Genomic DNA, 16088 nt, shown 5'->3' with positions numbered 1-16088 from the left:
AGCTGGCAACAATAACATACATTTATGCAATGCATGAATGTATGTTATTATTAGACTCAGTGGCGGGTGAGAGCCAGAGGGGGCGGCGTTCCAGCGCCCTCTATGGACGAACCGCCACTGGTTTCAAGTATCATTATGGGTGAGAAAGGGTACTCAGCCACAACATTAAAGTTTTTTGCACAATGCCGTATGGGCAAGTCTGGCCTATCCATTGTCTAGCACAGGGGTGTCAAACTCAATTTCATCATGGGCCGCGTCAGCATTATGATTGTCCTCCAAAGTTCCGGTTGTATCTGTAAGATTAGATGTCCAGCGCATCCCCTCCCCTTACATTAGATGTCAAGAGCCACCCCACCATCAGAAGTTGAGTCCCCCACTCTCCCTTACATCACAGTGCACCCCCTTTCCTTATGCTGCTGCTGGGAAGAAGCTGGATGCATTGCTTGAAAGCAGAAAGTAAGGGTCTGGAGGAGAACCAGAGGAGGGCTGGAGCTGCAGGAGAGGTACGAGGGCCAGATTCGGCCCAGCGGGCCTTGTGTAGCACATTTGCACCTTTTATTATCTCTTCACATCTCTCACTCACACTTTAGTGTGTTAACTCTCACTTGGGATTGTAGGGTGTGGGTCTTCGGACCTTTACTGACATCTAGGGGAAGGATGTGCAGCCATTGGGTCCCATTGATGGGAGGCGGTCTCTTTTCAGGAATGCCTCACAGCTCTTAGCACTGGTTGGTCAGCTTTGGCTTATCATAAGCAGGGGGTCCTCCTGCCTTCTGGCTAGGTGGACCCAATTGTGCCTTACCCCGTTAGGAGCTTTGCGCCTTAGGATGGGGGGGTTTGGCTTTGGGGGCAGGGAGGGGCCATTTGACACATCATAATGCACTTACTGTATGTGTATGTATGTTCACATGCACATTTGCACTTCATGTTGGTGTCTTTGCTGTTCTGCAGGATATCGAATGTGAGCAGGGCTGGACTGGGACAAAAATTTGGCCCTGGACTTCATCCAGACTGGCCCACTTTGACAGGTCTCTCCCATGGTGGCCGGACAACTCCCGCACCCCCCCGGCCACCCAAGCCACCTCTCCCCCTTCACTAGCCACTAGCCGTTCTACTTTAATAGAGTAGAACGGCTGGTACTACTGGTACTTTTATAGGCAGTACCAGTGGGGAATCAGTTCAGTGCACCCCCTTATGGGACAAGATTAGGCAGAAGTGAGAAACTCCCAGGCCATAGCTGTTGAGTTGGCTGTCTGTCCCCTCCCCCATGCTTCTCTGTTCCCCCCAACTGAGCGCTGTGGGGAGGAAGATGAGGTGAGTGCTAAGGGAAGGGAGCAACCCACGGAGCAGCGGAGGGGGGCGGCGGTCCGCTGTCACTGAAGCCGGCCCATTGAGCCATCGGCCCACCGGGAAACTCCCTGTAGTCCTAATGGCCAGTCCATCCCTGAATGTGAGTCACCAATCCATAATCCATTTGCATTTTTTGCCTAATGGCAACTTATCAAAGATATCAATAAAGCTGTTTTGTTTGGAGGAGTCCTGACCATCCATGTGGCACAGGACCTTCCGCTAATAAACGTTTCACTTTTTTAAGATTTATCTAAAAGGTGTCAACCTTCCAACTTTCTTTAGCGATAACCAAGAGAAGGAGCAGATTCTGAAGATACCATTGAGGCGACCTTATATTTGCAAGTAGAGAAGTTTGCTAATACTTCCCTTATCCCCACTCTGGTCTGATCCAGTGCTGTTCTCCCTCTGGCCTGTGGTTGGCTCTTTGGCATCACCATGTACAATGCATGGCTATTAACCCTGCATTGTATGTGGAGGAGGCTGGAGTGCAACCATGGCCTGGAGCCAGTAAAGCAGATCTCCGTCGGAAATAACATATTAAAAGCCAGCAGCTACAAATACTGCAGCTGCTGACTTTTAATATTAGGACACTTACCTGTCCTGGAGTCCAGCGACGTCGGCAGCAGAGGACGAGCGATCGCTGCCCCCACCGCCATCCTCGGTGAGGGAATCAGGAAGTGAAGCGCTCCAGCTTCACTGCCCGATTTCCTACGGCGCATGCGCGAGTCGCGCAGCGCCGTCCTCACTGGTTCCCGTTGTGTTCTAGGAGCCGAGTGTTTCCCAGAACACAGCGGTCGGGGGCGGGAAGTGACGCACTACCCGCAGAATCCCTGCTGTGAGGACGTGGGTGCAAATACCTGTCCAGCGCCATTCACAGACGACTTACGCAAACAACGTAAAATCTTAAAATTGAGACGCAGGAACGACGGCCCTACTTAACATTGAGTACGCCACCTACGGGGGATGTTTATCTTTACGCCGCGTATCTCTTACGGAAACGACGTAAAATCACGACGGCGGGGAAGCATACGTTCGTGAATCCGCGTAACTAGTCATTTGCATATTCTACGCTGACCGCAATGGAAACCCCACCTAGCGGTCAGCGTAGATATTGCAGCCTAAGATACAATGGCGCTGGCCGTCGTATCTTAGGCATGTTTAAGTGTATCTCAGTTTGAGAATACACTTAAACATACGACGGCCTTAGATTCGGACTTACGTTGGCCTATGTGCTGATACGCCGGCGTAATTCTTTGAGAATCTGGCCCATAGTTCCTAACCTTTTATCACTGTCCTGATTTTTGTTTTATTTTTTTTAATAACACGTGTGAACTATACGGTGTCTTTTTCTATTTGTCTTAAATCCAGCTTATTTAACCACTTAAGGACCGCCTCCTGCACATATACATCAGCAGAATGAAACGGCTGGGCACATGTACGTACAGGTACGTCCTGTACTAGTACCCAGCCGTGGGTAGCGGCGTGCTCCCGCGACCCGGCCCGAAACTCCGGGACCAGCGGACCCGATCGCCGCTGGAGACCCGCGATCGGTCACAGGAGCTGAATAACGGGGAGAGCTGTGTGTAAACACGGCTTCCCCATGCTTCACTGTGGCGGCTGCATCGATCGTGTCATCCCTTTTATAGGGGGGACACAATCGATGACGTCACACCTTCAGCCACACCCCCCTACAGTTGTAAACACAGATGAGGTCACACATAACCCCATCAGCGCCCCCTTGTGGTTAACTCCCAAACTGCAACTGACATTTTCACAGTAAACAATGCATTTTTATAGCATTTTTTGCTGTGAAAATGACAATGGTCCCAAAAATGTGTCAGAATTGTCCGAAGTGTCCGCCATAATGTCGCAGTCATGAAAAAAATCGCTGATCGCCGCCATTAGTAGTAAAAAAAAAATCATAAAAATGCAATAAAACTATCCCCTATTTTGTAAACGCTATAAATTTTGTGCAAACCAACCGATAAACGCTTATTGTGATTTTTTTTACCAAAAATATGTAGAAGAATACGTATCGGCCTAAACTGAGGAAAAAAAAATATTTTTTATATATTTTTGGGGAATATTTATTATAGCAAAAAGTAAAAAATATTGAATTTTTTTCAAAATTGTCGCTCTATTTTTGTTTATAGCGCAAAAAATAAAAACCGCAGAGGTGATCAAATACAACTAAAAGAAAGCTCTATTTGTGGGGAAAAAAAGGACGGCAATTTTGTTTGGGAGCCACGTCGCACGACCGCGCAATTGTCAGTTAAAGCGACCCCCCTTCTAACTGTAGGGGGGTGTGTCTGTAGGTGTGACATCATTGATTGTGGTTCCCTATATTAGGGAACACACGATCGATGACGCCGCCACAGTGAAGAACGGGGAAGCTGCGTTTACACACAGCTCTCCCCGTTCTTCAGCTCCGGGGACCGATCGCGGGACTCCAGCGGCGATCACGGTCACGGGGCTTCGGACCGGGTCACGTGCCCGCGACCCCACGGCTGGGCTTAAAGGGCAACATACAGGTACGTTGATGTGCCCAGCCGTGCCATTCTGCCGACGTATATCGGCGTGAAGGGGTCCTTCATTTCACAAAACACAAAATACAGAAAAATCCAATATTTCTGACCTACGTTACAATTTTATTTGTCTCATTTTTTTTTCAGATGAACAATACAGAAGTGACACCGAAGAGCCTTTCATTTCCCCTTCTGCCGGTGAAATAGAAGATGATGAAGTCACATCCGATTCTTCAGAAGAAAGCCCCAAAGCCGCAAATCTTCATCCAGAACCTCCTAGTGCAGATCCACCACCCAATGCCTCCACACGTTGGGGGTGGTTTCCTGACCATGCCTATCATACCATCCAGCAAGTACCGCAGTCAGAACATAGGCCTTTCCCGTGTTATGAGTGTGGGGAGTCTTTCGCCCAAATAGAAGAACTTTGTTCACACCGCGCCAATCACAAACTGAAAAAGCCGTTTTCATGTCCCGAATGTGGAAAGTGTTTTGCTCGGAGATCCAATCTTCTTCAACATCAGAAAATTCACACGGGGGTGAGGCCTTATCCGTGTTTGGAATGTGGGAGAGGTTTTACGGAGAGATCCAGTCTCATTCAGCATGAGAGAATCCACAGAGGCATCAAGCCTTTTTCGTGTTCCTGCTGTGGGAAAGGCTTTACTCAAAGATCCAGTCTTACTGAACACGAGAGGATCCACACCGGTGTGAAACCGTACTCCTGTCCTGAATGTGGCCGATGTTTTGCTAAAGGGTCGAACCTTACCGCACATCTGAGAATGCACTCTGGGGAGAAGCCATTTTCCTGCTCTGAATGCGGTAAAAGCTTTCTCTTTAAGTCGTATCTTCTAGTACACGAAAGAATTCATACCGGGGAAAACCCGTATACGTGTTCGGAGTGCGGGAAGCGCTTTTCTCAGAAGCAGCACCTAATTGCGCACCAGGGGACTCACACGGGCGAGAAGCCGTTTTCATGTTCGGAATGTGGGAAAGCTTTTTTCCAGAAAGCGCGTCTTATCTCTCATCGGATGACTCATACGGGCGAGATGCCTTATTCGTGTTCCGAGTGCGAGAAGTGTTTTTCGTATAAACATCTACTCATTAAACACTATAGAGTTCACACGGGAGATAAGCCCTTTTCCTGTTTAGAATGCGGAAAGCGTTTTTTTGAAAGAAAACGCCTCATTTCTCATCAGAGATCTCACACCGGGGAGAAGCCGTATTCCTGTTCAGAATGTGGGGAGAGTTTTACTTCGAAACATTCACTGACGGTTCACCAGAGAGGTCACACAGGAGAGAAGCCGTACTCCTGTTCAGAGTGCGGGAAATGCGTCACCACAAGGTCGAGCCTTGCCAAACACCAGGCACGTCACACGGGGATGAAGCCATTTTCTTGTTCTCTATGCGGCAAGCGGTTTTTCCACAAATCTATCCTCATCACGCATGAAAGACTTCACACGGGGGAGAAGCCCTATTCCTGTCCCGAATGTGGCAAATGTTTTAGCGATAAATCAAACCTTACTTCGCATCAGATAATTCACAAGAGTGATCTTCAGTATAGCTGTTCAGACTGTGGGAAAGGATTTAAAAGGAAGTCAGACCTAGCTTCGCATAGCAGCCGAATACACAAGAGAGGAAACCCTTGTCTAGCAGTGGAAGATTCAAATGGGAGAAGCCATAAAAATGAACTTCAACCAAATTCAATTGCCACATACAGTGCTTTTGAGACAGAGAAAGGGACTGAGGACAGAGATTCCCCAGTCCCTTTCTCAGGGGGAATCTGCATAGTACAGGGTGATTAGGGTGTGCCCAGGCACACCTTACACCCTATGTGCGTACGCCTATGATCCAGTACCATATTCATTAACCACTTAAAGCGGAGTTCCACCCTATTTTTCAACTTATCAGCATTAGTTTTAACACTGCCCCTTTAAATACATTTGGGATGTCTTTTTTTTTTCTTTTAAAAACTTACGTTTTTATCCCTGAGTGTCTTATTCCCCCGCCGCGGTGGAATGGCCCCCCCCCCTGCCGCATCCAGCGCTGCTATGCCTCCTGGGATATGTGTGTCATCAATCCCAGGAGGCTGGCCTCAACATCGCAGCCGTGGATGAACATCTCGGGGGGCGGGAGGGAGGGCAGTGCCGCCCATAGAGGTGGTGTCCTTCCTCTTCTCCCTCTCCAACTCCTCCCCCGTCCTAGCACCGCCCCCGTCCATCCGTCACCGACGGTGTGCACGGAGATACAGATCATCAGACAGACAGAGCGGATCTCACTCTGTCTGATAGATCTGTATGTGAGAGCACCGAATGTAGTACAGCCCCGCCTCCCTGTACAGCCCCGCCTCCCTGTACATAGCAACATCGCTCTGCACTGTGTGTTACAATTCTAGTGCAGGGAGGCGGGGCTGTACTACGATCACTGTACTCACATACAGACCTATCAGAGATCCGCTCTGTATGCCTGATCATCTGTACCTCCCCCACTCTGCACTAATTGTCACCGCACTGATGGGCACTAATGTCACTGCACTGATGGGCACTAATTGTCACCGCACTGATGGGCACTAATTGTCACCGCACTGATGGGCACTAATGTCACCGCACTGATGGGCACTAATGTCACCGCACTGATGGGCACTAATGTCACCGCACTGATGGGCACTAATTGTCACCGCACTGATGGGCACTAATAATGTTGTCACCGCACTGATGGGCACTAATAATGTTGTCACCGCACTGATGGGCACTAATGTTGTCACCGCACTGATGGGCACTAATAATGTTGTCACCGCACTGATATAAGGCACTGGTGCCACTGCACAGATAATGAACTGGTGTCACCGCACTAATGGGCACTGATAATGCACTGGTGGGCACTGACATTTGGGTCTGGTTGTGGTTCTGGGGCCGATGCGGGGTGCTGTGCCGGGGATGATGCGGTGGGCTGGGGCCGATGCGGGGTGCTGTGCCGGGGAGGATGCGGTGGGCTGGGGCCGATGCGGGATGATGCGGTGGGCAATGTTATGGTGGCAATGTGCTGTGCTGGGGGAAGAAGGAAGCAGGAGGAACTCAGCACAGGGGTGGTGGGATCCCCTCATAATGGGCACAGCGGGTGTACAGACCCGGGAACTCAGCACAGGGATGGTGGGAACCCCTCATAATGGGCACAGCTGGTGTACAGACCCGGGAACTCCGTGCAGGGATGGTGGGAACTCCTCATAATGGGCACAGCTGGTGTACAGACCCGGGAACTCAGCACAGGGATGGTGGGAACTCCTCATAATGGGGCACAGCGGGGGGTACAGACCCGGGAACTCCGTGCAGGGATGGTGGGAACCTCTCATAATGGGCACAGCGGGTGTACAGACCCGGGAACTCAGCACACGGATGGTGGGAACTCCTCATAATGGGCACAGCGGGTGTACAGACCCGGGGACTCAGCACAGGGATGGTGGGAACTCCTCATAATGGGCACAGCAGGTGTACAGACCCGGGAACTCCGTGCAGGGATGGTGGGAATCCCTCATGAAGGGTTCCCACCATCCCTGTTCTGTGCTGACTTCCTGTGGCTGTACTCCTGCTGTGCCCATTACGAGCGTACGAATCCGAATTGAGTTTCGGGCACAAAATACGAAATAACGGCTAATAATGCGAAACGGAACTAAACAAAATTAATTTATTGACAGTGCACATGTCTGGTATATGTATACACACCACATATATAACAAGAGATATATATCATCTTGTTATGTAGATATATCTGCACAGGAACAAATTATTTCGTATATTTACTGGTTCCTGGAAGGAGGAGAGGAAGAGAGGTTTGCATAGATAAGGGGCGGTAACTTCCTCTGACACTCCCGTTGCTATTGAAACCTGATCTGAAATCTATTACACTGCTTGTACAGCACTGAGCATGTGCGAGGCTGAAATCCAGGAAGTCATACAGTCTGGCTTCATGATGCCCACACTTAAGATGGCCCCAGTCAATTTCTGTTTTATAAAGTGTCTAAATGCTGTAACAACCTAACAAAACGGACCTTAGTTTACAGACTAACTTTACTAGAATACATTAAGCTTGTGTATTACAGGGGTATTTATATTTAAAAAGTTTTTATTTTTAAAATTGTGGCCGGAACTCCGCTTTAAGCCCCCGGACCTTTAGGCAGCTAAATGCCCAGGCCAGGTTTTGCAATTCGGCACTGCGTCGCTTTAACTGACAATTGCGCGGTCGTGCGACGTGGCTCCCAAACAAAATTGGCGTCCTTTTTCCCCCACAAATAGAGCTTTCTTTTGGTGGTATTTGATCACCTCTGCGTTTTTGTTTTTTTGCGCTATAAACAAAAATAGAACGACAATTTTGAAAAAAAATCAATATTTTTTACTTTTTGCTATAATAAATATCCCCCAAAAACATATATAAAAAATGTTTTTTTCCTCAGTTTAGGCCGATACGTATTCTTCTACCTATTCTTGGTAAAAAAAAAAATCGCAATAGGCATTTATCGATTGGTTTGCGCAAAATTTATAGCGTTTACAAAATAGGGGATAGTTTTATTGCATTTTTATAATTTTTTTTTTTTTTTACTACTAATGGCGGCGATCAGCAATTTTTTTCATGACTGTGACATTATGGCGGACACATCGGACAATTTTGACACATTTTTGGGACCATTGTCATTTTCACAGCAAAAAATGCATTAAAAATGCACTGATTACTGTGAAAATGACAGTTGCAGTTTGGGAGTTAACCACAAGGGGGCGCTGATGGGGTTATGTGTGACCTCATGTGTGTTTACAACTGTAGGGGGGTGTGGCTGTAGTTGTGACTGATTGTGAATCCCTATAAAAGGGATGACTCGATCGATGCAGCCGCCACAGTGAAACACGGGGAAGCCGTGTTTACATACGGTTCTCCCCGTTCTTCAGCTCCGGGGACCGATCGCGGGACTCCAGCGGCGATCGGGTCCGCGGGTCCCGGAGCTTCGTACCGGGTCGCGGGCGCACGCCCGCACAATAGCACAGCACGTACCTGTACGTGCATGTGCCCAGCCGTGCCATTCTGCCGACGTATATGTGCAGGAGGCGGTCCATAAGTGGTTAAAATGTTTTTTTTTATCAGAAACCTGTTGCTGTAGGCTAATGGAGAGAGGGCTTCCCTTGCGGCTAAGTTCCAGACTCCTCTGAAGGTGGAACAGAAGGAGACGGGCTCAAAGAAGCGCAGGTCGCCTGCTGGAATTGCTTTCAGAGATGTCCTGACTGCAGTGTCCTCGGATGAGATGTCCAGATGGGATACTAAGACAGTGTCTGCAGACAGGTGGGAAGTAGCAGGACTCACAAGGTGTCAGAAGAGAAGCCAGTTCAAAGCCAAGGTCAGGTACCAGGTGTGGACAAGAACAAGCATAGTCAGGAGCAGTGGCGGCGCGTCAATAGTGGGCGCAGGAGCGCCGCCCCTTCTCTCCTGTACCACCACTGAAACAATACATAGATTCATGCATTGCATGAATCTATGTATTGTCGCTGCCGCCCACTATTCAGATGGCCGGCCCCCTAGTGAGCGACAGCCATCTGAATAACAGCAGTTGGTTGGTTTTGGAAGTGTCGATCAGAGCCAGCAGCTCCGATAGGTTTCCAGATTACAGCCTGTGGGCTCTAATCGGCTTCCAAATAATTAACCAGAGGACGCACTGGGTGTGCCTTCCCTGGTTAACACTGACACGTGTCTCAGCCAATCAGGTTCACCGGGTCTGGTTACCGGTAACATGATTGGCTGAAGCGTCATCGAGGGCGGGAGAAGACATTGAGGGACAGTGGAAGGAGAATGGCTGACCCCAGAAAGTTAAGTGTTGGGCAGGGGGGGAGGGGGCAATCTGGCAGCATATTACAGGGCACAGTGACGACAATTGATGGGCACAGTGGCTGCGTTTGGCATGGCACAGTGGCGACAATTGATGGACACAGTGACTGCATTTGGTATGGCACAGTGGTGACAATTGATGGGCACAGTGGTGACAATTGATGAGCACAGTGGCTGCGTTTGATGGCACGGCACAGTGGCGACAATTGATGGCACAGTGGCGACAATTGATGGGCACAGTGGTGACAATTGATGGGCACAGTGGCGACAATTGATGGGCACAGTGGCTGCGTTTGGCATGGCACAGTGGCGACAATTGATGGACACAGTGACTGCATTTGGTATGGCACAGTGGTGACAATTGATGGGCACAGTGGTGACAATTGATGAGCACAGTGGCTGCGTTTGATGGCACGGCACAGTGGCGACAATTGATGGCACAGTGGCGACAATTGATGGCACAGTGGCGACAATTGATGGGCACAGTGGTGACAATTGATGGGCACAGTGGCGACAATTGATGGGCACAGTGGCTGCGTTTGGCATGGCACAGTGGCGACAATTGATGGACACAGTGACTGCATTTGGTATGGCACAGTGGTGACAATTGATGGGCACAGTGGCGACAATTGATGAGCACAGTGGCGACAATTGATGGGCACAGTGGCGACAATTGATGGGCACAGTGGCGACAATTGATGGCACAGTGGCGACAATTGATGGGCACAGTCGTGACAATTGATGGGCACAGTGGCGACAATTGATGGGCACAGTGGCTGCGTTTGGCATGGCACAGTGGCGACAATTGATGGACACAGTGACTGCATTTGGTATGGCACAGTGGTGACAATTGATGGGCACAGTGGTGACAATTGATGAGCACAGTGGCGACAATTGATGGGCACAGTGGCGACAATTGATGGCACAGTGGCTGCGTTTGATGGCATGGCTCAGTGGTGACAATTGATGGGCACAGTGGCTGTGTTTGATGGCGTGGCTCAGTGGTGACAATTGATGGGCACAGTGGCAATAAATGATGGCACAGTGGTGACAATTGATGGGCACAGTGGCTGTGTTTGATGGCGTGGCTCAGTGGTGACAATTGATGGGCACAGTGGCAATAAATGATGGCACAGTGGTGACAATTGATGGGCACAGTGGCAACAATTGATAGCATAGTGGCTGCGTTTGATGGCATGGCACAGGGGCAACAATTGATGGCACAGTGGTGATGTTTGATGGCATGGCACAGTGGTGACAATTGATGGCACAATGGCTGTGTTTGTTGGCACGGCACAGTGGCGACAATTGATGGCACAGTGGCGACAATTGATGGGCACAGTGGTGACAATTGATGGGCACAGTGGCGACAATTGATGGGCACAGTGGCTGCGTTTGGCATGGCACAGTGGCGACAATTGATGGACACAGTGACTGCATTTGGTATGGCACAGTGGTGACAATTGATGGGCACAGTGGTGACAATTGATGGGCACAGTGGTGACAATTGATGAGCACAGTGGCGACAATTGATGGGCACAGTGGCGACAATTGATGGGCACAGTGGCTGCGTTTGATGGCATGGCTCAGTGGTGACAATTGATGGGCACAGTGGCTGCGTTTGATGGCGTGGCTCAGTGGTGACAATTGATGGGCACAGTGGCAATAAATGATGGCACAGTGGTGACAATTGATGGGCACAGTGGCAACAATTGATAGCATAGTGTCTGCGTTTGATGGCCACAGTGGCGATAAGTGAGGGCACAGTGGCTGCGTTTGGCATGGCACAGGGGCAACAATTGATGGCACAGTGGTGACAATTGATGGCACAGTGGTGATGTTTGATGGCATGGCACAGTGGTGACAATTGATGGCACAAATTGAAATTGTTTTTCATGTAAGCAAGTTTTTAGCTTCATTAAACCACTTTGAGCTTTACATATTTCACAATGAGAGTTTGTATTTTTTCACTCCATCTATGACTGACTCGTGGTTGTCATGGTGAGCTGATCGTATCTTTGTGAGGACCGGGACTTCTCCCATACACAGAGGACGTTCCAAATCCCATTCCAGTGGCCCGAGGAATTCGTTGATGCGCATTTTCTATTGTTTGGAGGTAAGCGCTCTGTGAGCTCAATACCTGTGAAGACCATCCTAGATTGTTGCAGCATCTTCTATCGGCAGGAATTTCTGAATTAGTTGTTATACTGATTTGTGCACTCACCTTATCATGGACTTTTTTCTTTAAAGCATCTTTTTGAATTTAAAAAAAAAGGACTATTTTTTCACTGTTGGTTATTTGTGATTTATATCAGTATTATAACCTCTTATCTTAGATTGTGATCACTGCAATATTGCCATATTGGTTTCTTTCATTAGTTCAGTTTGCGCTATTCACTTAATTTCTATACCTTTATTTTTGTTGTTAGCACATATTAGATTTGAGCAGCATTTTGTTTGTGCACTTGTTATCTTCATTATTCACTGTTGGCTAGCGCTGTAGTTCACCCTATTTTTTGTCCTATGGCACAATGGCAACAGTTGGTGGCATAGTGGCTGCAATTGATGGGCACAGTGGCTGCAATTGATGCGCACAGTGGCTGCAATTGATGGGCACAGTGGCTGCAATTGATGGGCACAGTGGCTGCAATTGATGCGCACAGTGGCTGCAATTGATGGGCACAGTGGCTGCAATTGATGCGCACAGTAAAGTAGGGCTGCACGATTCTGGTCAAAATGAGAATCACGATTCTTTTGCTTAGACAAAAGATCACGATTCTCTCACGATTCTCAAAAATGTAATGCCAGAACCCCCCCCCCCCCCCCCCAAAAAAAAAATTAATAAAAAAAACCCTGTGATTTATCTGAAAATATGAATATATAAAAAAAAAAAAAGACCAGTGATATGTCTATAATGTTAAAGATCATATAACTCCTATGAAAAAAGGAGAATAAAACTTTGATTCAAATTTTTTCATAGGAGTTATATGATCTTTAACATTATAGACATATCACTGGTCTCTTTTTTTTATAGATCAGAAGCAGTACCGCCAGCAACCATTGGGTGGCGCATGGATACACACAGTTGTACAGAACTGTGAGAAAGATTAATACATCAGAAGCAGTACCGCCGGCAACCACTGGGTGGCGCATGGATACAAACTATTGTTGTGAGAGAAGCTCAAGGAATCTATCCAGCGGCGCAGGCTGCTGACGTCGGTTTCGATGTCGGCGGCATTTGCGTTCCACGCTGGTTACGTGGAACCAGCGGAGAACACAGAAGAATCGCGGGTCATCCCACGGGGAGATCGCGGGCGGGGAGAATCGAAATCGCGATTCTCTCCGCGATTAATCGTGCAGCTCTACAGTAAAGCTGCGATTGTTTGTTTTTGCCCCCCAAAAAATTTGAGCACCAGCTGCCACTGTAATAGCTGAGCTCAAATGAATGCAGCTTTGTAATTACTATTACATCTTTACATGTATTTAAGTACACGCAGTGTAAGTACATACCTGTTCTTCTAAAGATACTGAACTCTTTTCACAATATTTCTGGCCTAAAAATTAACACGAATAAATGCTCAGTCCTCCCAATAAATATTCCTATAGACACACAAAACCTTTTACGACTCAATTTCCCCTTTATATGGTGTCCACACGCCATTAGATACTTAGGAGTCAATGTCACACCCTCACATAATCAATTATACAAAGCCAATTATCTTCCAATCTTTTCACACCTAAGTTCTCTCCTTAACCAGTTAAGCCCCGGACCAATATGCAGCCTAAAGACCCAAGGTGTTTTTACAGTTCGGGACTGCGTCGCTTTAACAGACAATTGCGCGGTCGTGCGACGTGGCTCCCAAACAAAATTGGCGTCCTTTTCCCCCCCCCACAAATAGAGCTTTCTTTTGGTGGTATTTGATCACATCTGCGGTTTTTAGTTTTTGCGCTATAAACAAAAATAGAGCGACAATTTTGAAAAAAATGCAATATTTTTTACTTTTTTCTATAATAAATATCCCCCAAAAACATATATAAAAACATTTTTTTTCCTCAGTTTAGGCCGATACGTATTCTTCTACCTATTTTTAGTAAAAAAAAATCGCAATAAGCGTTTATCGATTGGTTTGCGCAAAATTTATAGTGTTTACAAAATAGGGGATAGTTTTATTGCATTTTTATAAAAAAAATTTTTTTTACTACTAATGGCGGCGATCAGCAATTTTTTTCGTGACTGCGACATTATGGCGGACACTTCGGACAATTTTGACACATTTTTGGGACCATTGTCATTTTCACAGCAAAAAATGCATTTAAATTGCATTCTTTATTGTGAAAATGACAGTTGCAGTTTGGGAGTTAACCACAGGTGGCGCTGTAGGAGTTAGGGTTCACCTAGTATGTGTTTACAACTGTAGGGGGGTGTGGCTGTAGGAATGACGTCATCGATCGTGTCTTCCCTATAAAGGGAATGACGCGATCGATGCGCCGCCATAGTGAAGGACGGGGAAGCAGTGTTTACATACGGCTCTCCCCGTTCTTCAGCTCCGGGGAGCGATCGCGACGGAGCGGCTATAAACAAATAGCCGCGCCGTGGTCCCGGATCGCTCCCCGAGCGGACCCGACCTCCGCATGTAGCGGGGGGGGTCCCGATCGGACCCACCACCCGCTAATAGGCGAGGACGTACGTGTACGCCCATGTGCCTGTACGTGCCATATTGTGGACGTATATGTACATGCGGGGGTCGGGAACTGGTTAAAAAATGGTCCTCATACCACATCTCCTTTCTCGGTAGGATATGTGCAATAAAAATGAATATCATCCCTTAAACTACTATATTATTTTCGCGCCCTCGCCAGATGTCCGCCGCGAAACGACCGCCTGGCGAACCGGCAGGCCATCTCTAATCCTGGATCTGTCCCCATCCTGTAATTGGACAGTGAAAAGAGAAGCAGCACAGTGATGAGCTCATCTCTTTGTCAGTCTGCTATTCTCCTCCTATCAGCATACTCATTGTCAGCACATGAACCGATTGACTCCTTGTGCTGCTCCTTCCTCTCACACTCCAGCTCTGCTGTACTGCAAGAGGCTAATTCCCGGTACTTACACTGCTGTGTACTTAAATACATGTAAAGATGTAATAATTAATTTGAGCTCAGCTATTACCTTGGTGTCACCGGTTCATCGATGATTAATATTTTTTCATCACAAAGGTGGGCTAATTCTTTAAATCCAAAAAAAGGAGTTTTGCAATCATTGCAATCATTTCAGCAAAGATTTTTTTTTAAAGGTCGCCAGTTGTTATTAAACAGCTGTGATTTTCTCTATTTATGCCAAAATCTACACACTCCTCGCTGTTCCCCCTACCCACCAGCCACCCACCAGTGCAAAGAAATACAACTCCATAAAATGAAATATGTGTGTAACAATTAATGTGTAAACAAACCATGTGCCATGTAATAAGATGCAGCAAATAAAGTGCAATAATAAAAAGTGACGTATGTGATAAAAGTTCATACAAATGCTTGACCTCGTGAGAACCGTCACCCCAGTGAGATGAAAGGCTTACCAGAACTCCAGCGACCCCCCCCCCCCTCCCCCTTACTCAGGGAGGTCACACAACGGTAATTGGATCAGAGATCCCCAGCCATGGATATCCGGATCTCCTGGGCAGTGGCGTACTAAGTGGGGGCGGGGCGCCCGGGGTGCCACACGCTGGGGAGGGTGTCAGGCCGGCGCCCCTCCCCCACTGGAGCGCGGGCAGGTTTAGGCAGCGGCAGGCACCCTCCTTCCTCCGCGACTGAAGCGAAGACAGTGAGCGGGCTGGATGAACTTGAGGGGCAGCCGGCGGGTTTAGACAGCGGCAGGCATCCCCCCCCCCCCCCCCTGCGACTGAAGTGGAGACAGCAGGGCTGAGCGGGCGGGTTGAACTTAAGAGACAGCAGCAGGCTGATCAATCTCGGCACAGCCGAGCAGAGTGAGGTCGCCTTCCCCTCCTCTATGTCGACACAGGGGGAGGGGAGGACCAGTCCACTAGTGCTGTGATCATCTGAGGTACATAGTGGGGCCGTGGGGGGGGGGGGGATCTGCACTGTAAGGGGTGGGTCTTTATTGTTAGGGGGTGTCTGTGTAACATGCAGGCGTCCAGAGCTGTGGGGTTCAGAGGTGCAGGGTTCTGTGTAATGTAAAGGGGTCCAGGGGTGCTGTGTAATGTAAAGGGGTCCAGTGATGCAGGGTGCTGTGTAATATAAAGGGGTCCAGACGTACAAGGTGTTGTGTAATGTAAAGGGGTGCAGAGGTGCTAGGTGCTGCGTAATGTAAAGGGGTCCAGAGGTGCAGGGTGCTGTGTAATGTAA

At 48.3% G+C, this 16088-nt stretch overlaps 1 protein-coding gene across 1 annotated transcript in view; it reads left to right on the top strand.

The window, feature by feature from the left end:
• Positions 1–12074, top strand: part of LOC120910480 (zinc finger protein 2 homolog) — a 34244-nt gene extending 22170 nt beyond the window's left edge. Inside the window, exons 7-9 of the mRNA XM_040322236.1 lie at positions 4023–5659; positions 9013–9251; positions 12068–12074. Coding sequence (XP_040178170.1) covers positions 4023–5659; positions 9013–9251; positions 12068–12074 — 1883 coding nt within the window. The remainder of the gene's footprint in view (positions 1–4022; positions 5660–9012; positions 9252–12067) is intronic.
• The last annotated feature ends 4014 nt before the right edge of the window (positions 12075–16088 follow it).

Source organism: Rana temporaria, chromosome 8 (genome assembly GCF_905171775.1).
Source record: "Rana temporaria chromosome 8, aRanTem1.1, whole genome shotgun sequence".
Classification (NCBI taxonomy): domain Eukaryota; kingdom Metazoa; phylum Chordata; class Amphibia; order Anura; family Ranidae; genus Rana; species Rana temporaria.
The sequence above is the reverse complement of the archived record's forward strand: the minus strand, read 5'-3'. Positions and strand labels throughout refer to the sequence as shown.